Source organism: Acipenser ruthenus, chromosome 27 (genome assembly GCF_902713425.1).
Source record: "Acipenser ruthenus chromosome 27, fAciRut3.2 maternal haplotype, whole genome shotgun sequence".
Classification (NCBI taxonomy): domain Eukaryota; kingdom Metazoa; phylum Chordata; class Actinopteri; order Acipenseriformes; family Acipenseridae; genus Acipenser; species Acipenser ruthenus.
In genome coordinates this window covers 6878622-6906117 of record NC_081215.1, presented here as the reverse complement: position 1 = coordinate 6906117, position 27496 = coordinate 6878622, and the positions used below count along the sequence as shown (strand labels likewise).

The window sequence follows — 27496 nt, the reverse complement described above, 5'->3', positions numbered from 1 at the left end:
CACACTACAGCTCTGCAAATGGCTCCTCCGCTCCACACTACAGCTCTGCGAATCGCTCCTCAGCTCCACACTACAGCTCTGCGAATGGCTCCTCAGCTCCACACTGCGGTTCTGCAAATGGCTCCTCAGCTCCACACTGCGGTTCTACGAATGGCTCCTCAGCTCCACACTACAGCTCTGCAAATGGCTCCTCCGCTCCACACTACAGCTCTGCGAATCGCTCCTCAGCTCCACACTACAGCTCTGCGAATGGCTCCTCAGCTCCACACTGCGGTTCTGCAAATGGCTCCTCAGCTCCACACTGCGGTTCTACGAATGGCTCCTCAGCTCCACACTGCGGTTCTACGAATGGCTCCTCAGCACCACACTACAGCTCTGCAAATGGCTCCTCAGCTCCACACTACAGCTCTGTGAATGGCTCCTCAGCTCCACACTACGGCTCTTTTAAAGAATCCCATTTCAGTATTTGAATGGGTTTGAAAAGACTGCAAGGCCATTCTGTAGTCTGGAGTAGAAGCGCAGTCTTGATTCAGCATATCGATGTGGTGTTTTAGTATGGCTCATTTTGGCCAACAAGGTTGGATAGCTTGTTTAGGTAATGCACTGGCATTACAATGGGATGTTTCTTTAAACATTTTTTAGGGGTAAGTACTGCTCTGTATCAGTAAAGAGATGGGAAAATAAGGCTCACATTAGTATGGTGACTTACCAATATCAAAAATACCAGTTAATAAGTAATAAGATGAATGCTATACATCCACATCAGCACTGGGGTATATTATTTTTAGGGCAGTTATCTGCAAGGTCAAATAAATGTTCCATTTGGTCAGACAGGGATTATGAAATACTTCTCACAGAAAATAAAAGACACACCTCTTCAGCGTGTATAAAAGAGGAGCTCTCCCCAGTCAGCATGAAGACACTGCAATGCTGAGGTTTGTGGTCCTCGCTTTTCTGGTGGCTGGTGGTAAGTAGTAGATTTTCTGGAGTATGTTATTGTTATGTCTGTTAGTTTAGGTATAGCTGCAACTTACTGAGACCATTACTGTAGATTTCAATATATTTTCGATGTGAAAATAGTCAACATTTAGATACATGAGTGTAGAAAACAAATCTAACTTCAAACATGTTGAATGTAAATAACCAATATTTACACCAGAAGTATTTTTCAATGAAGGTAAAACAGGTAGAAATACTAAAGGAAAGTTTGGACCTATACTTTTTTATGAAATACATTTCTATGTAATTTATAGTAATTTGAGTTGAATGCTTGGCATAAGATTATAACACACCTAGACACATGAAACTTGAAGTTTAGACACTTTGTTGAAGGACCTCTGTAATTAAGATGGCATACAATGTTCCTGCAGTGCTGGCACCAGCTATTCCTGACAGCACCTTCGTTTTACTCAGCACTCTCCTCACTGTTACCAATACCATGTTGTGTTCTCTGTTGAAGCTTACAGCTGTGGGGTGCCTGCCAGTGCCCCAGACATCTCAAGAGTGGTCGGGGGTGTTGACGCCCGTCCAAACAGCTGGCCATGGCAGGTAAGAACGAGAGCTTCGCTGGGTCCATATTTCTAATAAAACAAGACTTCAAATTGGCATTTACGTTTAGGCCTCCCGGATGCTTTTTTAAGTAATACCTCTAGTCTTTCACTTCTGAAGGCTTCAATTCAATTCTGGCTCCCAAAACAACCACACAATGTGCTTGTCAGTCTTTGCTTGAAAGAGGCCTAGAACTGAAAAGCAAATAACATTTGCTTTCCTATGTTTTTTATTTTGTGTTACGGTTTTTTTTTTTGTGATTGTATTAATTATTGTTGTTCTCTTTAAACGATTTGGTTCTTTTTGCCATTGATTCTAGAATGTTATTTCTCGTCAGGACCCTCTCGTCAATGAGATGCATATCTTCAGGGTTCTGTCCCAGTTAAATAAATTAATTAGAATTTGACATTTAAGTGGCAGGCAGGGGATTCAAGTTAGGATTGAGACATATTTGCATCAAAGCTTGTGAGCCAGTAATTTAAAAAAATGTATGAATGCAATTTCATATTCATAATAGGCTGGATGTTGACTTTTTTAACAACAGTCTAGGAGAATTGAATGAATGCTTTTTATTCATAAAAACACGCACATGTGATAGAGCTGTGTGAATGAGGTCTGATAAATCCCCTTCAAGAATAATTGGGTAGACTGTATCCCGATACATACCTCTATCACAATACAACGTACAGTATCATGTAAAGTATTACGATGAGCGAAGCATGGCGGGCGTCTTGTGAAATATTTCATTTAACAAAGCTGAAGTCTCACAATACTTCCTTTTTAATCTGCTCCTCAGATCTCTCTCCAGTACACCAAGGATGGAAACTGGTATCACACCTGTGGAGGAACTCTGATCGCCACCAACTGGGTCCTGACTGCTGCCCATTGCATCAGGTAACCTAACATTTAACCTAGATTAGTACCAGGTGTAACAGGGCGGAGGCTGGGCACCAACCGGCGACCCGCGCACTGCAACAAGCTTTTAACCTCATCTAACCAACAGGGGACAACGGAATCCAGTGTATCACACAGCACTGCCCGTTACAGAGGCTGCAGGGAACGGTCACGTGACCACACGATTGTAATTCCCTTAATTCCCAATCATGTTTTCAAAATGTGATGTTTGGGCATTATATTGAGCACGAATAGGAACATGTTAACAAAAAACGGGGCTTATAAAGTCCTTACACAATTAGTTAAATGAATACAGGACAAAGATATGGACTTGAACTATGGACTTTTTTATCCAATGTTTATTGTACTGTATATATTTTTTTGGAGAACAGGAAACCTAATATGGGGTTACCAGCCCTATTCCAATGATGAAGGTTTGACATGTTATTGTTATTGGAGGCCTGGTGGGGGCTTGTCTCAAAGTCACAGCGTATTTTTTGTGAAAATAAATCCTATAATAAATGCTGAAACCCTGAATGTTGCGTTTCAGGACACTGAAGTCCTCTATGTTGTATCTTACTAGCTGTGTGATCACTGTGGTGTTTTATGCTGTACCCTGGAATAAAACTAGACATGGAATTCCTAATTAATAAACACTTTTGGGGTTTTGTTGTTTTTCCTCCCTCAGCAAAAGCAGAACCTACAGAGTGGAACTTGGCAAGTACAACCTCAAGGAGGCTGAAGCCGGCTCCATCGCTGTCCCAGCTGCTCAAATCATTGTTCACGAGAAATGGAACTCCCTATTCATCCTGTAAGTGCTCTGTATTCCAGCTGGTGTGGAGTGAATGTTATATACACTGTGGGATATTAAGTGAAGCTGATGGACATAACTGCTAATGCCTTCCTCAGTGTTAGGATTTCAATTAGATGCAATCAGCAAACAATGCCCTTCTCGAATATCCAACTGGTAATAATCAACACAAATCAATGCATTGAGAAGACATGGAGATCAATAATCAATCAAATGTTGTATCCATAAATGTAATACATACTAGCAAATGCCTTCCTTAGTGTCAGGGTGTTTTATTACAGTATCCAAGCTTCTATGTTTACAAATATTGGTAATCCTACTGTTTACTCTTAGGCAGTTTGTGTCCAAAATATTTTGAAGTGTTCTGATTAAGCTCCATAAAGCACCATTTAGCAAGCCATAGAGAAAGTATGAAAATGAAGTGACTTATATCTACGAATTTAATGAATGACTATACGGTAATGTAATTGTAGCAAACAAAATCATTCAATATATTTTCACAATGCAATTCCATACGGTATTACTAGGTCTCAAATGTGCAGGTTTACTACTCAGGTTAAATAAAACTCTGTTTGCAAGCCATGCCTTTAGACTGTCTTGCACTTCCTGGGTCATTTTATCTCTAGGGTGACATTGTCCCTTCCACTTCAGTGGCTTCTTTCCTGTTGAGAGCCAATCAGCTGCTTTTCTTAGTGACTGACATGCTTTCAGCCACATGCTTTGACCCAGAGGGCACTGCTGGGGTGAACTAACCAAGGAAGTAAAGCAGTAACAGACTTCCTGGATGATATGGCTTGCAAAGAGAGATTTCTTTAACCTAGATTAGTACCAGGTGTGATGTTTTAAAATGAAAATGTTTGCTATGAAATGTGTTTATTTAAAAACTGCACATTTGAGACCTATGTAGTGAATAATGACTTCCATTGGCATGGTAAGGCCAGTGGAGAAATTGTGCAACCTGCTGCATTCTAAAGCTGGCTCCTCTCTTGTGCTGCCTGTTCCCAGGAATGACATTGCCCTGGTGAAGCTCCAGGAACATGTTGCCCTGAGTGATTCAATCCAGCCCGCTTGTCTTCCCACTGAGGGCCAGCTGCTCGCCCATAACAACCCCTGCTACATCACCGGCTGGGGACGCCTCTATAGTAAGCACCCTACTACTTAAAAAAAAAAAAAAATAGATATTTCTATTCCATATAAATACTTTAAAATGGAGGTAATATGTACTTTTATTTTGTTACCCAAGGAAACCTGAATTATTTTAAATGAATTATAAATCTGGAAACGGGTCTGCAAAAGGGGGGATTCTGGCTGGCAATGGGGACGGGAACGTTCAGTTTCAACACTGCAGTCCATGTACTGTATGTATCATACCTGCTATTTGTGCTTTCACAGCTAACGGACCCCTGGCTGATAACCTGCAGCAGGCTCTTCTGCCCGTGGTGGACCACGCGACCTGCACTCTGCCTGACTGGTGGGGCGGGATGGTGAAAGAGAAGATGCTGTGCGCTGGAGGAGACGGAGAGCTGTCCGGTTGCCAGGTGGGTCTCAGTGCTGGATATCTTCCCTGATTAGAGTTGGAAAGAGGCTGAGGTCCCTAGTGTTGAAGCAGCTACAATGAATGAACTATTGGAATGGTATAAAACTAGTATGAAAGGAACTTCGCTACAAGGCAAAGTAACATACACAGACACTTTTAATGTTCACACGCAGTAAAATGTGGGTTAGCACTTCCAGCTAGTGTTCAGCAATATAACGCTAGCCCACAGTGGCAAAGGTCTTCGTGTGGGATGGCATTCTATTGCATCAATCAACAGGCTTGGAAAATTAAAAGAAAACAATGACTTCCTGATGCAGTCTGACAATGAGCACAAGTACTGTGGGATAGTATGTTATATATATATATATATATATATATATATATATATATATATATATAAATAAAAAAAATGTACAGGCTACCCAAAGGAACTTTCAGGTCCAGCTTTCTTTTTTTGTTTGTTGCTGTCTCTGTGGTTCTTTGAATTGGTTCTGAACCCCAGTCCCTTGTTCAATAGGGTGACTCTGGCGGACCCCTGAACTGCCAGCGCGCTGATGATGCTTGGGTGGTCCATGGAATAGTCAGCTTCGGGTCTGGCTTGAGCTGCAACTACCCCAAGAAACCTACGGTCTTCACCCGCGTCTCTGCTTACACTGACTGGATCAACACGGTGAGCACAGGCCTTCAGTATTCTAACATTGTAATGTTGAGAATAATATTGATTAGTTCAACAAAATGTGTTTCACTAGAGGAGTTTGGATATATGTTATTTTTAAAGATGAATAGGGTATTAAGTCCCTTCATTTGCTGTAGATTGAATAATAAAGCCTATTTAAAAACATGCTTAATAGCGCAATAATTGAGTTCTGATAACAGCAATGCATTTTGTAAAACGTGTCTCTGTTTCATTTGCAGAACATGGTTAACAACTGAAGAGAAGAGCAACCCCACTGCCTGTATAATACCTACTAATCACAGAGGAAACTGTGCAATAAATAAACACTAATAAAATGGGATGAAAGAGCAACGCCACTGCCTGTATAATACCTGCTAATCACAGAGGAAACTGTGCAAGGAATAAACACTAATAAAATGGAATCAAAATCAGGACTCGTCCAAAACGTTCTTTTAATTGCATAACCTTTATTGGTATCCTTTTGAAATTAAGAATGAAAAAAAGTTCTCTATTAATGAAATGTTTTGGTGCTGGGGAGTTTAGTGTGACAGAGGAAGGACAATGGCACTGGATACAGTGCGTTGCGAGCCCTGCATAGTTCACTCTGATCTGAAGTTTAACACCTATGTTTTTAATCTCTCAATCACAGACTGACAGTTGTACTGAATTGTGTGGTAGTTTCGTGATGCAGATAAATTGAGCAAACTGTGCCCCCCAAGCATATGCTACATTTCCATCTGCCACTGGGTTTAGCTTGAAAGCGATGTAGAAGTCAGTTCATCTCCATCAGCAACAGCAGTGAGATCAAATCCATTTCGAATGGCCCTGTCAGTCTGCCCCAGTTAGGATTGCTGCCTGGCAGAATCTCTCCAGCTACCTAATGAGCGTCCAATGCAAAGGACGCGAGGGGCTGGTTTGTAATACTTATCTGACTACAAAAATGTTATACATACAGGTGATCTTTCAACTTCTGTGTGAAACCCGGTTGCAATTTGCACTATATAATTCTTATAGGAATTACACAGAAATTCTAAAAGAAGTATAAATTATTATATATTATTGTTAATCATATTATATATTATTGTTAATTGTTTATCGTATAGGAACTTTACAGTACACTCATATGAACACCACATATTTCCCCTATGAGATGACCAGCCAGTACTTAAAATCCATTCACATTCACACAAGACAACAGGTGATCTTGGCGGAGGAGTCATATTTAAAAAAGCAACTTTAATGTGTATAAAACTGGCGAGTTTGCAGTTTTGTTTAATATTTCCCTTTTCTAAGACCCAACTTTCAGATTGTAATCTTCCTTAAAAAAAACAGGGTTCAAATCCCACTTCCAGAAATGTCTTATTATATCATTATTAAACATTTGAAAACATCTAATGAAGGTTACAGCCAAAGAGAAATAGGAAGTAAACTGAAAATACCACAGCAGACAGTGCACTCTACATTACAGAGGCACAAATAAAAATAGAGAGAGGAAGAGAGGCACAACAGAGCGGCGAGACCATGTCATTGTAGCCAAGATCAGAAGAACATTGTGCAGGTGACGTCTGATATTCTTCCTCATCATTACATTTGGATCGTACACAGGCCCTTATGGTGTTGATATCTGTCTCAGTTTTGTTTTTTTACAAACCCAGCAAGAATGAAAACAAATGCTGATTTATTTATTTTTGTTTATTGAATAATTCGTTGTAATTAAGCTGTGAAGCAATGCAAAGTAGACCCCACAATGTCCTCTGAACTCATTTAAAACGCACTGCAGAATTCTAACTGGCAGCATTGCTGCAGAGTTGAGGGTGGTATCAATGCGCACAAACACTTTTTAAAAAATATATATTTACTGTTTTCAGTAGATTCTGTTTATATTTCAGTGAATTTCAGTTTCTGCCTTTGTTGTATAAATAAAACAGCACATCCTACTGAACTACATGCCTGCTTGGTTATTCAGCCCTTCTGAGGTTGCTATTTTTCCATAGCAAGCTCAGCAGGATGTGCTGCTGTCCTCTATATAGTGCTATTTTAATTATGATTAATTGTGATTTTAATTGTGTATCAACCACACACCCCTTAGAAAACAATGCAGCAGTACTAATATTTTGATAACGGTAGATTTCTAAAAATGTATCTTTACTAAAAATTACAAATGACTATACACAAAGCAATACCACAGGACAGAATGTTATATGTGTACAGAAATCAGCTTGGCTAGTCTAAATGATTACAAGTTAAACCTGTTCATTTATTTTAATGTATTTATTATCAATGTATTTTATTATATAGCATTCAGCTGGATTTAGCAGACTCCAAAAACTAGTCAAAATACAGTTTGGTGAATAGTGTCGCCATTTACTACTTATCACAATCAGAGTCCCTCATAATGCCAGTCTATTTGTAAGTGTATCTGTATTTGATTGGAATGGGTTTGTGTTTTTCAGTATCTATTGGTGTGTGTTGTATTGGAATGCTGTGCAAGTCCTTTATCTCTTTACCCCTTGAACAGTAAATGTTTATGCAGTTCCCAGGTAGCAGGCACACACTCAGCCCTCTATCTTCCAATGCTGCCTAGCAACGCGTCGTGACATCTTGGAACATTGGTACTCATACAGTAATGGAATAGTTTACCATAATACTTCCTTAGGGGCTAATTTAGCCTGTATCAGATGAGTGAATCTATTTGCATATATTTCCTCTAAATACATTGTCAGACCAATAGAATGTAGGCTTTCATTTTATTTTTAAATACTATCGAAAAAAGCAGTTGGTCAGGATAAAATAAAGTGTACAAAATGAACGAACGGCGACCACTTTCCCCATTATCAACTACTCCTGGAAACCAAACCGCAGCCCTCCCTCAAGGCGGAGTTTTAGCTGTTGTTTCCATGGCGCCGATACACAATCCTACCAAACCATACATGACAAACTTCCCAGCAAAGAGAAGCAGCGGAACAGACTGAGGGTGCACGGAAAACCTCCTTGAATTTGAGATTTCAATTATTTTGCATCTCCGAATGTTCCAGACTCTGCACTCCAGTGAGTACTGTACTTCCCACGTTTCTATACCGCAATTTACTTTAATAGGGCTGTGCAATTCAACTAAATCGCTTAAAATCACAATGGAACTGTTGGTAGCACAGGTCGTTATTTAATAGTTAAAAAGGCCCGTTCTACGTCAACCCTTGCAGCGTTATTATGTATTTCAGCAGACGCCCTTATCCAGGGCGACTTACAGTTGTTACAAGATATCACATTATTTTTACATACAATTACCCATTTATACAGTTGGGTTTTTACTGGAGCAATCTAGGTAAAGTACCTTGCTCAAGGGTACAGCAGCAGTGTCCCCCACTGGGGATTGAACCCACGACCCTCTGGTCAAGAGTCCAGAGCCCTAACCACTACTCCACACTGCTGCCCATTTATTAATGCGTTTATTTATGTATGTGTGTATTTATATTTACTTTCAGCATTTCTGCAATGAAAAGGAGTGAAAGTATTGAACAAATCTACCACATTTGCATATGATATTATAACTACTGTGTATCTGACGTTTTTACAGTTTCCATTATTCGATTCTCCTACCCCCTGGGACTCCTATAACGATACTGTACGTGTGGGTGTGTGTTTCATGATTAGGAATTAAAATATATATATATATATTTTTAAATATACAAACAAATGAAGAAAGCATGGCAGATATTACCGAGACAGAGCTTGAAGACTCCCAATTACACAGCAGTTTGAGCCATTCTTTTTTTCACACCTGGCTTGTGACAAACCATTAAAAGTGGCAGGTTAGGATGTTTGTTTGTTTTTAAATAAAGTTCATGTTAATATTATTACAGGGTCCAATTAAATGTGTTTTGTGTGGTATTCTACTATGTGTGTTGGATGGTCTTTGCTGAAAAAACACAAATGCATTTTTATTGATGAATAATTGCCTCTGAGATCTTTCAGAAGTAAATTAATTGGACTAATTGCTTTATTCCAATAAGTATATTTTATTTATGTTTGAAGTGAACCATTGTTCTCTTTATGAGGGATGCCTATAGTGAATGGTAAGAGCAGAGGCAGTCATAGAGTCCCATCTGTCAGGTCTGTCTGGAGATCCAATGATTTGCACTTGGCTCCTGAGAGTTGAGAGGTCATGGTGACCCACTTGTTCAAGAGGTCAGGCTTTGGTTTATCAGTATCTGTTGTATATTATTCATTTGCTTCTGGAGACCATTCTTAATTTCTCTCTTGTGGTTGGTTGTGCTAATCAAGGCTACATCTTGAGAATCATTTGATGAAACTTGAATGTTACAATTAGATTTTCAACATGCTGTCCATGTAGATTGCACCACGAGAGAAAGGGGTTCACTCATTTCAGGATTACTTTTTATTCCTATCTTTGTACAGTAAGTTATTATCACATGTGATACGTGTTCTGGTTTTAACGACTAAGCCATGTTGCCTGTACTAAATTGTGAAATTGTGTTTTGCAGATAAAGTGGAGAATGAAGGGTTATCTGAAAACCTCCGAGGGGACTTTCATGTTACGACCCAAGAGCACCACAGTGGGGAGGCATGAAGACAGTGATCTGTGTTTGCAGGTAAGAGGTGTAATCGCAAGACTAGCATGGACAACTAGTAGACACATTTTAAATGATGCTTCAAAAAGCCAGTGGTCTAGTGGTTAAAGTCCAGGGCATGTAACCAGAAGGTCACCGGTTCAAATCCCACCTCTGCCACTGACTCATTGTGTCACCCTGAGCAAGTCACTTAACCTCCTTGTGCTCCATCCTATGGATGAGATGTTAAATCAATGTCCTATTGTAAGTGACTCTGCATATAATGCACAGTTCAAAGCCTGTCTCTGGAAAGCGCTTTGTGATGGTGGTCCACTATGAAAGGCGCTATATATAATAAATATATTATTATTATTAAAGAGTTTTCATATTTGACACCAAAATGTATTCAGTCGATTACCATACGTTTTATATAATATAGATAGTTAGCTAAACTTTAGGTTAAGTTGTGTAAAAACAAAGTCTCCTCTCTGGAACCTGCCTTAGATTACTACAGTGTGTCATGGTTACCTTCTAAACTGTCACAGTATAGATTGAAAACTGTTGAGGCTCTGTCAACCAATCAGAGTACACCTTTCGCCTGGTGTATGCAACAACACATCACAAAGAAACACAATCAATGACATCAATTTATGACCTCAATATTCTCACCTCTGGGAATTCCATTCAGCTGCAAAGTCAAAACGGTGACATCACAATTGGCCGGGTACCTCAGCCACTTAGCGGTATTCTCTTCAGCAACTTTTTCCGTCTTTTCAATGAAAATTACAATGGACTATATGAAGATGGGTCATTGATAGAAAGAATCAGAACTGGATTTTTAAAAGATTAAGAATAAATCAGTATATAATAGTTATAGCACTGAATGCGTCTTAATCTTACTGTGACATCATCACTATCTGATGCAAAGTATTTGATGCAAGTCATGTGATACAAGCCATCTAAATTCATTTAGTTATATAGGCTTGTGGCAAAGTGGTGAGTGGATACAGGTGAGTGCAGTGCAGGTACGAATCACACAGACAATTACTAACAGGTGCAAGGGTGTTTATTGATAAATTACAATGTCCAGAACCTTAAATGCAAATACCTGTAAATAATAATGGAAGTGATTACAGCGGCGTGTATCACTTCAGTTTTTGTAAACTCCCACGGGTTTGACCTGCAACCATAAAATGTCCAGTTTTATCACCCACACAAAACACAAAGACACAGACACAGTTCCTACGGTGCCTGATTTAAGTGCTTGTGGTGAAAAGACAGTACGTTGTGAAACAGGGAAGTCCTGGTGTCCGGATTTGTTGCTTGCCTGCGGCTGCAGTTCCGGATACTGTTAGTAGTCTTAAAACGACACAAACAGAACAATTTTACAAGACAGACTAACAAATACAACACTCACGGTTCTCACAAATTGCAGGGTTTCCTTTTGGTTCTTTCTAACCATTCACAAAAGGAACAGATCACGTACGCTACCCCCCTATTTATATCCTCGCTCATGACCCCTAAGTTAACGAGCGCATCTGCTCCTCCAATCCTCGGATGCCACACCGTTTACCATCGGGGTCATTGAGTTTGGATACCGTAGCTCCATTCCTCTCCTAAATGACCGACTTCCACCTACCCTACGGAATAAATTGTCGTGCCATTTAATTAAGGGTACTCTGTTCCTCTTACACCGTGCCCTCACAGGTCGAGAGGGAGATCTAACACCAAGAATCATTCGATCTCTGTCACATAGCTATGTTTTTTTTTTATAATGAAAGTAAATAACCGTTGACGTGATATGGGGACCTATGTGTATATTTGCAATAAAATGTATGACCATTGTTCTATTTCTTTGAACTTAGTCATATACAGTGTAAATGTTTTAAAAAACTAAATTACTTTCTTTCTTTCATAACTATTAAACACTCAACAGTGCTCAATTTAGAAATACTAAAATAAACTTAATACATTCAATAATTAACATTGGGATAGACTTATGGTGGAAATGTTTGTTATTGAACTTATTAATGTCTTTCTTTCTTTCTTTCTGCCTCTCTTTCATCACAGTGTGGGTTGTCCACGCTCATGATTTTGGTTTCCTCTGTTCTCCAGACAGCGGGAATGGAGGAGCGCCATGCCCTGATCGAGTTCAGTGATTTGGAGGGCAGCTTTGTGCTCCGAGACTTCAACTCCTACCACGGCTCCTTCGTCAATGACTGCCGGATCCAGAACGCTGCGGTGCGCCTGGCCCCGGGAGACGTGCTCCGCTTCGGCCTCGGGGGGCCCTGCTACGAGCTGGCGGTGGAGAACACACCCTCGGTACTGCTGGCTTTGAATCAGATACAGACCACTGCAAGCATTCCAGTCACTCTGAAGAGGCTGTTCTGACATGCCTCCGAGAAGCATCAACAGTTGTACTGTAAAATAACCCTTTTATATGGCAGACTAAATCATGTGTGAATACTCCTACAAATAGCGTGTTTTTTTTTGTCTGTAGTTAATTAGTGTGGGTACGTACTGTATGATTTGTGGTTTATACTGCCAAGCTTTTAAGAAACCTTAGGAATTTGACGAAAAGTCAAAGGTTTTCAACTAAAAATGGAAATGAAAAATAATATGGTAATACGTCTTCCTGTGCCTCTTTCTGACGCACATATTTCTCCGTTCTGCTGCTTCATCAAGCTTCCCCAAAACAGGACTCTTGTTTCTTACTTCTCTTTCACATAGCATTATCCTCACATGGCACCTATAGTTTTGCTGCTTTTCTTTTTGTTTTCAAGAATTTATTTTCACTTTGGCTCAGATGAAGTCTGTTTATCCAAAACTTTCAGCTAACAGAGCCTGATTAGCACAAATCTTATTCTACCTTACAGTACGTCACCTTAGGTAGTCCAAAATGAGTGCTAACAGGGGTCTATGTTATGTATATAACTTATTTAGTTTGTATAGGAAATTAAGTAAATTGAATCCTAACTTGAATTGAGCTTTTTAATGATGGTGATAAATCATAGAAACTGCAATGCCCTTACTGCCACACTAATAGTATGTATTCCTGTCTTTGCTGCAGCTCTCCTGCCCCCCAGTGTCTCAGCGCACAGCTTGGCAGGGACACCTCCAGATCATTAAGGACCCCAGACCGCCCCCTTCCCCAGCACCCCTCTCTCAGCTGCCCTCCCTGCAGCCCCAGCCCTCCTCTCCGACTCCCTGGACCCAGGGGGGGGCCCCCGGGGCCATCCCTCACCCGCCCATCAGGACCCGGCCTGCTAGCGCGGGAAACAGGAGAGGTGGGGGCCCCATGAACTCTGTAGAGTATGGAGCACCCTCACTCAGAACAGGTACAGCAGGACTCGGCTTGGTTTAAAGCAGTTTTAGCAGCCACAATTATTCCATAAATCCTTTTCCTTTTGCCATATACACTGCAACTTTATTGGGATCCGTACCTTACATTGGATTTGGCCACTCTTTATCCAGCCTTGACACAACATGGCTTTCAGGCACGGTGGATGGGTGCATTATCGCCTTGAAAGTAGCCCTTGCCATCAGAATACAAGTGCAGCCTTGTTGATTCGTCACAATGCTAGAGGATTGATTCAGTCTTCCAGAGTAATCAAGGGGTGCAGGGTGTAGCAGGGTCTGCTCCACACCAGGAGCATTGGAATTGCAGTGACTGGCCACACACTAGTTTAAAGAAAGTTCTCACTTGCTTCACATCAGCCCATTTCACCTCAGGCTCGAAGCCTGCTACTGGCTGATAAGGATATCAGTCAATAGGGGAGTCAGGTGGTTGATTAATGACAGGAGGTGTTGGACACGGAAGTGCAGTTGAAAGCATGTTTTAATAAACAGCACATGCAAATTTGCTAAAACACGTGTTTCTTTCAAAACGGCACATCTGAGACCTCCATAGTGAACGGAAGTGCATGACAGGCCACGTTTACGGAAATATTTTCTTAGCATGAATCCTGTTTAGAAAATAATGACAGGATTAATAAAGAGTTTTAAGATCTTCCAAGATCATTAAAATAGACCTCCTTATGTGTAACATTGTGAGTTGAACAAGTACTACAGAATCTTAATACAAGTATGTTTTAGGAAACTGGACGGGCAGTGCTGGAGTGGGGCGCTCATTCACAAACGGGCCCCGGTCTCTCTCACCTCAGGCCCTCGAGCTCTTGCTTCAGGAGAAGGTAATCATTTTTATTACTTTATTTGGTGAGTTTGGTGACAACAACATAGACACAGGACCACCTCATAAAATCACCACAGGACACCTTAACCTACAGTGACCAGGAGAAGCAAGGATTGGATAGGCTTTGATACTGACCTGCTAAGAGAAAGGGTGGTCCCTCCAGTCTAGGGCAAGTGAGTTTTCCCACATTGCCCCTGCTTGTTATCCCTTTGTTACCCTCCAAGTACATCTGGTACACCACAGTGTAACCATGAACCTGCCCCCCTGCAACACAGTACACAGTAAGAAATACTACATAGAACATAGTATTTCTTATATCCACAAGGAGTGTAGAAGGGGGCTGGGTTAATGGTTCCAAGCTGGTGTTCCAGATGCACGTGAAGAGTAGACATCAAGTTTCTCTTCATATTCAAAGAGAAGAAATACTGTAAGATCGATTGATTGTGCTATCAATGGGAAATAATATTTCAGTTGAAATAACATTTAAGATTGCGGCACACAGGAGCAGAGGCTCTTGCGGCAGGGGGACGAGGTGAGCAGGCTGCAGGTGTTCGAAGGGGAGTCGCGGCGCAAGGACGCGGTTATCGCCAGCCTCCGGGACGAGATCGCTGCTCTGAAGCAGCAGCTGGCACAGGGCCGTGGAGACACAGAGATCATCCACACACTGAAGACACTGGAGAGCAAGAAAGAGGAGATCCAGGAGCTCAAGGAACAGGTACTGGAGAGACCAGAAACTCACAGTCCTGCACCCAGGTATATTCATACATTGAGTAGGTGCCAGGAATTTGAGCTAAATGTACTGTATATGCTTTGCATTTATTACAGCATGAAACTGTTAGGAGTTCTTCATGTAGTTATATCCAGGGCTGGTTGCCGTGTGAGTTTCTAACCCTGCTATAGGACATTCCAAGATGCTGTCGTTTCCTGGGGACGTCCCAGAAAATACAATCTTGATCTGCTAATACCAGGACCGGAATTTGTGCAGGACCTCACGCTTTTTTTAAATCCAAAATGAGCAAGAAAGTAAAAGACAGAAAACCGCATGGGCTGGGAATAGTAGCTGTTATTGTGCCTGTTTTCTCTGCCATGTTTAGCAGTAATATAATCTGCAGTATTTTATAATGCCAATTGACCAGGTACAGTCCTCTATGTTAACTCCATTTAAAAAGGAAAGTATTATGCAAGTGTTCATATTTAAATGAGTGATTCATTTTTCTGTCCCCTGTGAGATGATCAAGCTCAAGACAGGCTCAAGTGAAGTCCTGAGGCACGCCTTCAGTGAGAGAGACCTGGAGATCAGCAGCCTGAAGACCGAGAACGAGAGGCTCCGCAGAGACAGCTCCATGTCTGCAGGTACTGGGAATGAGAGGATATCCCACTGTTAAAGCCAGTATAAACATGAGCACAAGTTGCACTGGAATAGTGAGTGAGATAATATTTACAATGGAAAATCCCAGGTCTACACTCAAAATAAGAACCTGTTCAATGTACAATTCTCTCATCTGTGGCAGCATGAAATAATAGTGCTGTTGGATTATTTGACATGTTTTACACACATACCCGAACTTCAGGCTTGGGTTATCTCTAGTCATTGAACACAGAAAATTCCTGTTGTTTGGGGAAAATGAGCATCCGATCACAAAGTAGAATAAGTCTGCGCCCCCCTCCCCTCAGGGCTGGTGACCAGTCTGCAGCGGGATGTCTCTGCCCGGGAACAGCAGGTCATGCGGCTGGGCGGCGAGGTGGAGAAGCTGCACAAGCAAATCCGTGAGAAGGACATTCAGCTGGCATCCATGACCGCCAAGGTATGGAAACCGTGCCTCTCTCGTGCACCTGTGGGATTCTTCCAGCACCACCTGTGTGTGCCTGTGGCAATGTGCCCCGCCCCTGTGTGCATATTATGTGTTGTATGGTGCGTGCGTGTGTTAATGTCGGTGTATAGTCATTGGTACACGGGATATAAACGGGTCTGTGTTTCACGTGTGATTTAAAATATAGATTTGTATTTAGGCACGAGGAGGGCACAGATCACTTCACGTGCTGGTTAAATGTAATATGTGAGCACGGGGTTGCACGTAATGAATTCACGTGCTGGGATTCAAGTGAATAATTAATTAGTAATTGAATCCCAGCACAACAGTATATATAGAGACACGTAGCTTTCACTCGGGGTTGGGTGTTCGGTGAGTGGAGAACGGGAGAGAGAGAAGGAGAAAATAAAACAAAGTAAAGTAATTAGAAGTGTTTTCACTCACCGTGTTTGTTCGTCTGTCTGTTTAAGTGTAGTACGTTTTGTTTGTCTTTTTATTTTGGCGTATAGTGCCGTGTCCCGTGTTTTGTGTTCAAACCTTTTATTTTCTGTTCTGTTTATTAAATGCTGAGCGAAAGCATTCGCTCAGCTCCACCAAACCACACCTCTCTGTCTGTTTATTTCCTGCTTCTGGTCTGACGCCACCCACTCCGGCCGTCTTTGTGACAGTGCCTCACTGTCAAGGATATTCCAAGTCAAAATAATGAAGAACAGTAGATAAGAAATGATGACCTGAAATCATCCAATGAAAGGCAATGTGTCTTAAAGGGAATGTTGCTGTTTGTGATGTTTGCAATTATGTTCAGTGGTTCTGGGTTCTGTTGCTGGAGATTGAGTTATCGTTTTTTAACTGTCTTTGAACTTCGTTGCTGTGAATTTGTCTCCTGAATCGCTTACTGTAAATCATGTAACAAAATGGCCTTTTAAACTTGGCTGGCCCCATAAACTCTATGTATAAGAGGCGGGGTCATCAGAATTGAAAGGTCACATTGTCACATGATTTGAATGGAATGAAGACGTCACAGGGATTGACTCCTATTGCACAGCAGTGAGTTCCAGGGTTTATTAGGAACTGTTCAAGCAAGTTACAGTTCTCCAAAGTGGAACAAATAAATCAAATTACATCTAAAGCTACTTATTAATCTAATTCTGTACTGATAAATTGATTTCACAGTGCACATTATAGCTGACCAATAGAGTCTGTGCTGCTGTTGAAAACATTACTGTTTTTAGTTTGTGTTCTTATTTGAGAAAGAGATCGGAAGGGACACTTGTGTACAACCTGACACTGCTGGTAAGCTATGGTTTATTTCTCAGTTTTCAAATAGGAGGGAGACCAAGAAACACGAAGAGGAGCTGGTGGCCCGAGAAACTGAAGTGGTCGCTCTCAAAAAAGTGAGTATCTCCCATCCTTAACATTATTATTGTATGTTGTCTTGGATGGATGCTTGGTTGTTTGCTTGTGTCTCTTATAACTTAGAGTGACTTGTTGGTTTGATTTGAATATATGTCTATGCCAATTGCAGGTTGTTACAAGCGTTCCCCCAAAACCCAGATTGCCCACCCACAGCTATTAATAGATCTAGGAACATTGTCATAGTCTCATGTGTGTTTTATCTCATTAATAATGTTGTATCATCCCCTGCAGGAGATGAAATCCTTGACGATTGGGATATAGTTGAGGCAGTGGTACTGTGTACTTCTCGCCTCTAAACCGCTTATTGAATTGTGATGAAACTTGTTAGTAAAGACCCAGCATCACGATTTCCACTATGTTGTGTTGTGCAAGCGCCCTGTTCTTATTACAGATACTCTACCTGAAAACGCTTCCCTGCTGTGTTTTTATTTTCTCTCAGGTCATCAGGTCAAGTAGACACACCGCCAGCAGCCCAGTCTGGGATTTCAGTTTGTGGTTTTCCATATAAAAAATAAATAAATAAAGAAAATGGAAGTAGGTTGAACTAAAGTACTGTCAAAACAGGTTCAGCTAACTTTCTAGAGAAATGACCTATTGCATTGTTTGTAGGTCTTGTTGCTATGCTCTACCCAGACCACCACAGTGGAATCCTGTAAGAAAGCAGTAGTACGCTACAAACAGCAGAAATAGTTGCTTGCTGTACACTGGATCTGGTCTAAAAAATAAAAATAAAAACAACTGCAAATAATAATTAATTATTAATAGAATTATTATTATTATTATTATTATTATTATTATTATTATTATTATTATAGTCTAAACGAGCAAGTCAAACATTAAAAGTTGACTTGTCTAACTTTTAGCGTTTCTCGCATTGTTCACCCCGTCAAAATCCGTGCATACACCCAGACATACACCGGTGCAAACATCCATGCATGCACCCATACGTACCATACACCCATTCAGACTCGCCAGGTTGTCGTGGTAAATGAGAATCTGTTCTCAATTGAGTCATCTGGATTGATTGATTGTGGTTGATTCTCGTTCAGCGCTTGAAGCAGATGGAGCAACAAGTGAAGGAGCTGGAGGCTGACACTGAGAAGCATCACTCCGAGCAGGAAGGCATGAAAGGCAGGCTGGCTGAGGACAGACAGGTAGGCTCCGCGGGACCTTCTTAAACACAAGCTCATGTGGAGCAGGCAATTGTGTCTCTACTTTACATTACCTGCAGTACTTGGGCCTAATGAGATGAAGCAGCACAGTCAGACACAGCCAGGCTTCAGTTTTTCAGAGTTTTGTCTGTAGAAATAAACACTTTTTCTGGGGTTTTACCTACACCTCAGTTGTTTCTTTGTAGTTTTGGAGTAACTTTACACTGGGGGGGAAGCTAAATCTACCCCATTATCTGTTAACTAATTAATGTACAGTACCTGAACACCTGCAGGGGTTGCTAGGCGACAGTCTTTCCAGGCATACTCAGCCCTTACAACTGGATTAGGTTGCTCGGCAACAAACTAGCCTGCTGCTACCTTCAAATCTCAGTTACGGCAGTCAAATGTAGTAAATTAGTTTTCAATATTTCTTGCCACTTTGGCACCAGAACGCTAAATATACATGTATATATACAAAACATTTAACATGCAATATATATTTTATACCAGTCATTTATACTTCCCTTTTTTGTTAAGTTAAGAATATCATATGACTGAAGCTCAGTTACATTTTTTTCATAATTGTTTTCATTTTATTTATTGTCTGAATTTCTTGTTATTTCCTTGTATTCCTTAATAATGGTGTTTCCTAAATGTACTATATTTACTGTGTTTTACGGCATACCAAGCGCTTATTACTGAATACATGTTTTCCAGTAATTTAGTTAACACCTTGAATTTGGAAAGGTATTGCTCCTATATATATATAAGCTTGTCGTGTCAAATGTGTTGGCGAACGATCACCTGTTTTAACTTCTCAGGTGGACAGTAGGCACAGCGCAGAATAATGGAAGGTTCTGTACAAAAAATTCTAAATGTTATTTTATTTGGGGTTGGTGAATTCACAATTTTGGTGACAGTATCAAACCCTGTATCTATGTGGCCACAAAATGCACCAAAAAAATCAGACTTTCCCAGTAATCTTGTAACTACCATCAGCCAAGTTAGCCTTTTAAGTTAGTCCTTATTGTGTTTGGCTTAACACAGCCATTTTCAGAAATGTTTAATTTTTTAATGATGTGTTATTATATACTTTGAGTTTAACTGCTTCGGAGTTCAATTGAAGATAAGAAAATGTCCCAGTTTTCCACTCTGGAAATCTGCCCACCTGCTTGAGGTTGCTTTCCATGGAAGGCCTCTGCAGCACTCGGAGCACTTTGCCATGCCTTGTATGCATGAACACTAAGTCCCATTCATCAGCTCTGCTGTCCTGTCATCATTACAGGCCCAGGCCCGGCTGCAGGAGGAGCTGGAGAGAGGCAGGCATCAGCTGCAGGAGACGGGGCTCCGGGAGCAGCTCGCCAGGGTACACCTGGAGCAGACACAAGCCCGGGTGAGAACTGTTCATTGTAAATTGTACAGGTACAGGGAATCATGGTGACCTAGTGGGCCCCAATTCTCATTCTATTTGAACCAGTGTTAAGATCAGGATTGAGGAGCATTCTGAGAACCAGTGTTCGGGTCAGGATTGAGGAGCATTCTGAGAACCAGTGTTCGGGTCAGGATTGAGGAGCATTCTGAGAACCAGTGTTCGGGTCAGGATTGAGAAGCATTCTGAGAACCAGTGTTCGGGTCAGGATTGAGGAGCATTCTGAGAACCAGTGTTCAGGGCAGGATTGAGGAGCATTCTGAGCACCAGTGTTCAGGTCAAGATTGAGGAGCATTCTGTTTGAACCAGTGTTCAGGTCAGGATTGAGTCTGTCTGGCTTTCAGAGCTGTGAGAGGAAACACTCATGGTGCCTGACTGCAGCCAGTGCCAGTAGCCCTTACAATGTTCATATGTGTGTGATGGATGAAGCAGCCCTGTTTCTCTCCAGTTGGAGCGGTTCCGCAGTCGGATCATTCAGACCACCTACACTTTATTATTATTATTATTTATTTCTTAGCAGACGCCCTTATCCAGGGCGACTTACAATCGCAAGCAAATACAAATACATTCAAGTGTTACAATATAAGTCATACAATAAGAACAAGAAATACAATAATTCTCAAGTGTGACAAACCACAATTTAATAATACAGCAGATAATAGTGAAAGTTACATCAGGATATGATTAAGTAGTGATAGTTACATCAGGATATGATTAAGTACAAAATACTACAGATTAAACACTTGGCAGATTACAATATTCTGAGGTACAGGATTAAATGCAGTAAAATAGGGGGCAGATAAGAGCAAAATAAAGCATATTTAAATGAAGGGTGATAGTGTCCCAGGATACAACAGAGGAGTTCTACAGGTGCTGTTTGAAGAGGTGAGTCTTAAGGAGGCGCCGGAATGTGGTCAGGGACTGGGCAGTCCTGACATCTGTAGGAAGGTCGTTCCACCACTGCGGAGCAAGGGTGGAGAAGGAGCGGGCTCGGGAGGCAGGGGAGCGTAGCGGAGGTAGAGCCAGTCTTCTAGTGCAGGCGGAGCGGAGAGGTCGAGTGGGGGTGTAGGGAGAGATGAGGGTCTGGAGGTAGCTGGGTGCAGTCTGATCAAGGCATCTGTAGGCTAGTACAAGAGTCTTGAACTGGATGCGAGCGGTGATCGGGAGCCAGTGGAGCGAGCGGAGTAGTGGAGTAGCGTGGGCGAAGCGAGGTAGAGAGAACACCAGGCGAGCAGCAGAGTTCTGGATGAGCTGGAGCGGACGGGTGGCGGACGCAGGGAGGCCAGCCAGGAGGGAGTTGCAGTAGTCTAGGCGGGAGAGTACCAGGGCCTGGACCAGGAGCTGGGTAGCATAGTTGGTGAGGAAGGGTCGGATTCTTCGGATGTTGCTCAGGAAGAATCTGCAAGTGCGTGCCAGAGTGGAGATGTGCTGGGAATAAGAGAGGCAGGGGTCCAGGGTGACTCCAAGGTTCTTAGCTGAGGAAGAGGGAGAGAGTGTGGTAGATTCCAGAGGAACAGAGATAGAGAGATCAGAGGAGGGGGAGGAGGAGGGAAAGAAAAGGAGGTCAGATTTAGAGAGGTTGAGTTTGAGGTGATGCGAGTGCATCCAGGAGGAAATAGCAGACAGACAGGTAGAGATACGGGAGGAGATGGTGGAGTCAGAGGTGGGGAAGGAGAGGAAAATCTGAGCATCATCAGCATAGAAATGGTATGAGAAACCATAGGATGCGATGAGGGGGCCCAGGGAGCGGGTGTAGAGAGAGAACAGGAGAGGACCCAAGACTGACCCTTGGGGGACTCCAGTCAAGAGAGGGTGAGGTGTGGAGGTTGCTCCACGCCAGGTTACCTGGTAAGTGCGGTTGGAGAGGTAGGAGGAGAACCAGGCCAGAGCAGTGCCAGAGATCCCCAGGTCAGCAAGAGATGATAGTAGAATAGAGTGATCAACAGTGTCAAAGGCAGCAGAGAGGTCGAGGAGAATTAGGACAGAGGAGAGAGAGGCAGCTCGGGCACACTTAAGTGAGTTGGTGACAGACAGGAGGGCGGTTTCAGTGGAGTGAGCAGAGCGGAAGCCAGATTGGAGAGGGTCAAGCAGAGAGTGGTTGGACAGGAAAGCAGAGAGCTGGCGGTGTACAGTCCGCTCGAGGGTTTTGGAGAGGAAGGGTAGGAGGGAGACAGGACGGTAGCTCTGGAGGGAGGTGGGGTCGAGGGTAGGTTTTTTGAGGAGGGGAGTGATAGAGGCTTTTTTGAAAGTTCACTAGCTGCAACTTTACAGTAATCTTGAAGTGACTTGAACAACCACAAGGCAGGGCTGTTTTACTCTACCCTTAAGTAGGAGAATCTAGGAAGTGTTGCTGAGTCCTCAGGAAGCCTGTTGAGATTGCTGTTCAGGACGTCTCTGCTCTGTGTCCCCTCCAGGTTATTGAACAGATGAAGGAGATCATTGAGGAGAGAGAACAGCTTAAAGAGAAGGTGGGGGAGCTACAGAAGCAGCTGGAGGGGAAGACCTCTGAACTGGACGAGAGAGCGGCCAACGCAGACAAGTTGAAAAACACACTAGAGGAATGCCAGGTAACAAGCATTCACACACACACTGACCTGTCCAGGTCCCGGCCTGTTTGTGCAATTGTAGTGGACAGAGTCCCTTCTAACTGGGGTATTTTTAACACAGAAAACACTGTCAGAGCCCTGTATGATTTTTCAGATTCAACATTTGGCGAAACCAGATTTAACAGAATGGTTGGTTTGTCCAGAGGCCGTTTTACACTCGGCAAAACTTGCCAGCAATTATTCCTGCCAGTTATCACTGGAAATTAATTATTGTTGTGCACTTGGCAAGTCCATGGCTATTTGTGTACTCCATAATAGCTACCAGGTGTTTTCTCTTGTAAGCTATCCCCTAACATTTGGTCCCTGTCTTTTTTGCCAAGCCCCGTCTGAAGGAAGCCCGTTCGGCACCTGCTCTGAAAAGAGAGGTGGAAGCTCTGCAGCAGCTGTGTGTCGACCCGTCCCTGAGCTGGGTCCAGAGAGTGGCTGTGGAGATGCTGCTCCGGGAGTTATCATTGCAACAGGAGGTGGAGCAGGCCCTGCGGGATGCTGGGATTGATGTGTCCAGCAACACGGAAGGTGAGTAGGACAGAACTTTAGTCTGCCTGTCAAACAAAACATATTTTAAAGAAAGTACACAGGCACATTTTCAAAAAATAATAATAAATAATAAAATCACTAGAAGAAATAATTCCCAGAACAATCAGTATCTGATTCTTTCTGAAGCTCTTCCTGGTTTTATTCTTTACAATTGAGTGGTTCCTCTCAGAAAATATGTTTCAGAACAATAAACTACCCCGAGTTCAGCTGGTATATCAGAGTGTAACCATTGAGCTCCCTCCCTGCAACACCCTGCCCCAGTGGATGTCAGGAATGTCACATTTGTTCTGTCTGTCTCTTACATCCACAACGTGCAGGGGGACAGCTTAATGCTTACACTCTACCGCTTGTTATCAAAAGAGAAGACATGTTAGATAGGTCTTTCAGGGTGTTTGAAACTTTTTTTAAAGTCCCCAGGATGTGATGACTGAAACAGATTTAATACATTTTACCTAAACAAAAAGTAAAATCCATAATAGTTAACTGTGATATTTCACACCCATACCAAGTGGAATGTCACTAGCATGTATGATTTACTGGAGCTTCTGTGGTCTAGATTCACTAAGCATTTGCTCCTGTCTTGATTTAAATACACTGGGTTGCAGGAATCCCAGGCTGTATCAAGAACTTGTGGCAGCGCCACCAAGAGGCAGAGGATAAGAGCAGCGCTTTACAGGTGAGCAAACAGTCTGCTTTCCAGATTAATCTATCTACCTATCTGCCTCCTTGGTCTCTTTATTAGGACCTGTCTGCAATATTGGATTTGGCATGGCCCTAAATTACAGACGTGATCCATTTTGTAAAGTCCTTGGCACATTATTGGCACATTGCCTGTAGACACCATGAGAGCTTCCCCTCACAACTCTGCATGCGAGAGTACACCTCAGCTCAGACCTGAATATCCCCTGCCTGCCTGCCTGCCATTCAGTCCTGGGCCTCTCTCAAGCAGACATCTGTGCTGAATTGTGTGGACTGTGATGAAGACCGATGCCTATTAGGATTGAAGGCTAGGTTGAGACCATCAAAATCCTTTCCCTTATCAAATGAAGTTAGTGAACCAGCCTGCTGGTCTATCTAGAGTTTAAACCTCAGTAAAAATGTTTGAATGAGAGTGAGTCTGAACCACTGTCTGCCCAGGCCCGTCTGGAGGAGCTGCAGGGTTCCCAGGATGCTTTGCTGCAGGAAAGGGAGGAGATGCTGAAGAAAGAGCATGAGAACCAGCAGCAGGACGAACTGAAACGCTTGAAGGAAGCAGCAGAGGAGCAAAGCCAGCAGGTCTGTTTGAGAGAGCTGCTTATCAGTTGTAACCTCTAACATACTCAGAGAGCCTGTTCATACAGTAGCTCCCAGACACATTTTTGTTGTCGACTATTGAATTCTTAACCTGTCTGGACTGCATTTTTGATATAATGTAATTTCAACTCAAAAAGCACATAGATGGAAATAAGACTCCTATTGCATAGCAGCTTCACCTATTCCAGGTTTTAATTTGAGCTGTACAGTGTATAGGTAACAAGCACGGATGAGTCTTATTTAACTCTTAATAAAACCAGGAATGAAGCATATACATTATTCCATTTTCCATTAAAAAACGCACGGTTTTCTATGTACCCTAGAAACAGAAGGAGCATAGTGGCCAATCGTACCTGGTGAATCCCCCCTTTTTAATTTTAGTGTTTTCAGTATTACTCTATGTACTGTCAGTATGCTCATTTGGAAGAAAATGATAGAACAAAGTTATTCATCTCATTGGAATGCATTGGAATTTTTGTTGGATTAATAACATGGAGACCCCACCTGTTTTAGTTTAGTCTTTCCCTGAAAGTTTAGTTTTTGCCTTTTAACTAAGTTTGTGAATTATCGAATCGTACTGCCATTGAGGTCGAGAGGGGGCATCAAGTTGGAGGCTGGGAATTAATCTCCCTGGGGAGTCTTTGAATTTCCTTCAGAACACACAGCTGCTGCAAATACAGTTCCTTTTGAAGTGGTGTGACCAACAGCTGACACTGGGATATGGGAAAGTCTCTAGTGTGCAAATTCTATAATAAGCTCATTTAAAATAAAACATGTTGGCTGGTTCATGCAATTTCTTGCAGAATCACCCAAAATGCTATTCTCTTTGCTGGTGCAGAATATTGCAGTATGTCACTGTAGTGCAGTAACAGCCCTGCTAGGAAAGAATACCTCTCTGTGTAGAGGAGACGGCATCGGCCAGTGAGTGCAGTGTTTTAGTAATTCATCTGCCTGGCAGCTTCTCTGGGGTCCTGTCCCAGGTGTCATTACATGTGTAGTGGTTATCGGGGTACAAGAAAGCACCAAAATGCTACTTAGGAGGAATTATGGAAAGCAAATAAGACTGTCCGAGCTCTGGTAACTGAGCAGTGTGCTCTGTCTCCCTGGCAGTGTCTTGAAGAGTCCCTGAGGGTGGAGCGAGAGCACATGGCAGAGGAGCGCAGGAAACTGGAGGTGATGGAGAGTCAGTACAGAGAGCTGAGAGAGGTATTGAACACACCTGCCTGCTATTGAAGCAATATTGCACGACAGGGTGTGTGTCGTTGTGGTGTAGCCGCCCCACGCCTTGGGTGCATTGTGAGGTGCTGTAGGGAAACTTAATTATTTATGTATTTCTCTGAAGGAGTGCACGCAATAATGATTTAATTTGAATTTAACAAGTTTCCTTTATTGATTCAATAATCAAGTCACACTTTTACAGCTTAATCATTGTCATTATACATAATAATGAGGTCACTAGTTATTAACAGAAATGAAGCAATGATATCAGTTACCAATCTCTGGAAGAAGCTTCGGACACAGTGCTGGTGTGTGTTCACAGAGGATCTTGATGCTTCTCAAATGCATCTCGAAGTGCTGCTGTTTTATACAGTCTCTGCACTCCTTGCGTGCAAAGCTTAGTTGCTGGCTTATCTCTGTGTGCCAGTAATATCTTGACCTGACAACTGTTAATTGCCCCTTTCTCAGTCAATAAAACATTCTGGCAGCATTACACTACCCACATACAGCTGCACCCTCAATCTTGGTTTTGTACTTATAACCCTTTCATTAACTCTTTTCAGTACAAGGTGAAGCCGAGAAGTGGGTCATGCTGCAGCAACAGCAGAAATGCAATCATACATCCTACAACAATGCAGTTATACTGATAAACGTGGAATTATATAGAGAATAATGCATGAGGCAGGGTGTGATATGAGAATGTAATGCCCACCTGAGTGGTGGAATGCTACATCCAAGCATCCCCCCCTGAGGATGGGCATTCAATTCTACACACACATTTTTTAGAATCTCTGGTGAGCATTCTTTTCCTGCCGGAGTTCTAAAGTTCTGTGTTGCTTGTTGTGAGGGGCTTACTCTGTTGCTGGTGTTAAGGAGCACGTGTTTTCCCTGGATTTTGCATCACAGTTGAATCGGACGTTATGGATGCTGAAGGTATTCACTGTGTGTCACCATATTTGAACCAGTTTAAAAAGTCTTTTCTGCTCGCAGTTGATGGAAGCAAAATCACAAGAAGAGGAGACTTTGAAATCACGACAGAATGAGCTCACTCAAGCACTGGAGTCAGCCAGGAAAACAGAGGTGAGTGGACTGTACAGAATGCTTGCTAAGTGTCTCAGCAGGAGACAGTGGGTCCGTACACCGTATAGTACCTGTACAAGTCAGTGAACTAACGAGGGAGCAGTGTCCTCAAACTGCCAGCTGTGCATTGCCAATGAGAACGCAGTGTGACTGGGAGCTGTGTGTCTGGACAGGCGGCGATGCGGGCGGAAGTGGAGGAGGAGAGGGAGAAGCAGCGAGAGGAGACGGCCCAGTACAGGGAGCAGGTCCGACAGCACTCCCGCACCATCGTGGCTCTGGAGGACAGGCTGCTCAAGCTTAGCCACAAGCAGGGGGTGCTGGAGGAGGAGAGGACAGCACTGCGAGCCAGACTCAGAGGTAAGGCTCAACCATTCTTAGTGGTTCTTATTGCAATTTTTTATTTTAATTGTTGTTTTAAAGGTATGCTATTAGTACCTTGACTAGGAGTTTCACATCTGCTTTTCCGTTCTGTTTGCCTGCCATAGACTTATGGAATGTAGGCTAGATCAGCAGTGTATTGCCTGCAAAACCAAAGGAAACTTGTTAGGTCACTAGATGGCGCTGGCTCTTGCTTCTAGAAAGACAATTTGATTGATCTTGTTTAGGTTACATATATTTATGTCAGGTAACTAGAACCAAAGAGCAGCTCCTGCATTCAGATGAAACATCTATACATAGACAGCACAATAGTAATTGTACAAACTTGTATTCTCAATGTTAACCACAAGG

At 42.4% G+C, this 27496-nt stretch overlaps 2 protein-coding genes across 6 annotated transcripts in view; both read left to right on the top strand.

Moving 5' to 3' along the window:
• Positions 1–918: 918 nt before the first annotated feature.
• On the top strand, positions 919–5890 carry LOC131701838 (chymotrypsin-like elastase family member 2A). Its single transcript, XM_059002184.1, has 8 exons — positions 919–967; positions 1460–1548; positions 2345–2442; positions 3131–3253; positions 4259–4395; positions 4646–4791; positions 5308–5460; positions 5706–5890. The coding sequence occupies exons 1-8, from the start codon at positions 928–930 to the stop codon at positions 5721–5723; spliced, it is 804 nt and encodes a 267-aa protein (XP_058858167.1). The 5' UTR covers positions 919–927; the 3' UTR covers positions 5724–5890.
• Positions 5891–8339: 2449 nt separating this feature from the next.
• The window catches only part of LOC131701857 (forkhead-associated domain-containing protein 1-like), a 40180-nt gene continuing 21023 nt past the window's right edge, over positions 8340–27496 (top strand). For 4 of the 5 annotated variants that reach the window (XM_059002369.1, XM_059002371.1, XM_059002370.1 and 1 more), the window contains exons 1-18: positions 8341–8514; positions 9969–10076; positions 12150–12356; positions 13105–13372; positions 14130–14224; positions 14729–14941; positions 15456–15579; positions 15901–16031; positions 17354–17431; positions 18503–18607; positions 19890–19997; positions 22448–22600; positions 22960–23155; positions 23782–23852; positions 24314–24451; positions 25580–25675; positions 26678–26767; positions 26941–27124. In XM_059002369.1, coding sequence (XP_058858352.1) covers positions 9981–10076; positions 12150–12356; positions 13105–13372; positions 14130–14224; positions 14729–14941; positions 15456–15579; positions 15901–16031; positions 17354–17431; positions 18503–18607; positions 19890–19997; positions 22448–22600; positions 22960–23155; positions 23782–23852; positions 24314–24451; positions 25580–25675; positions 26678–26767; positions 26941–27124 — 2353 coding nt within the window. In that variant the 5' untranslated portion in view covers positions 8341–8514; positions 9969–9980. Of the gene's footprint in view, positions 8515–9968; positions 10077–12149; positions 12357–13104; positions 13373–14129; positions 14225–14728; positions 14942–15455; positions 15580–15900; positions 16032–17353; positions 17432–18502; positions 18608–19889; positions 19998–22447; positions 22601–22959; positions 23156–23781; positions 23853–24313; positions 24452–25579; positions 25676–26677; positions 26768–26940; positions 27125–27496 lie in introns of all 5 variants that reach the window. The other variant, XM_059002372.1, reaches the window with a different exon arrangement.

Bases quoted from the DNA above. Each gene is read 5' to 3' on its own strand.
- LOC131701838 (XM_059002184.1), top strand. From the start codon at position 928: ATGCTGAGGTTTGTGGTCCTCGCTTTTCTGGTGGCTGGTG. The intron at 4,396-4,645 runs GTAAGCACCCTA...GTGCTTTCACAG, and splicing joins CGGCTGGGGACGCCTCTATA to CTAACGGACCCCTGGCTGAT. The intron at 4,792-5,307 runs GTGGGTCTCAGT...CTTGTTCAATAG, and splicing joins GAGAGCTGTCCGGTTGCCAG to GGTGACTCTGGCGGACCCCT.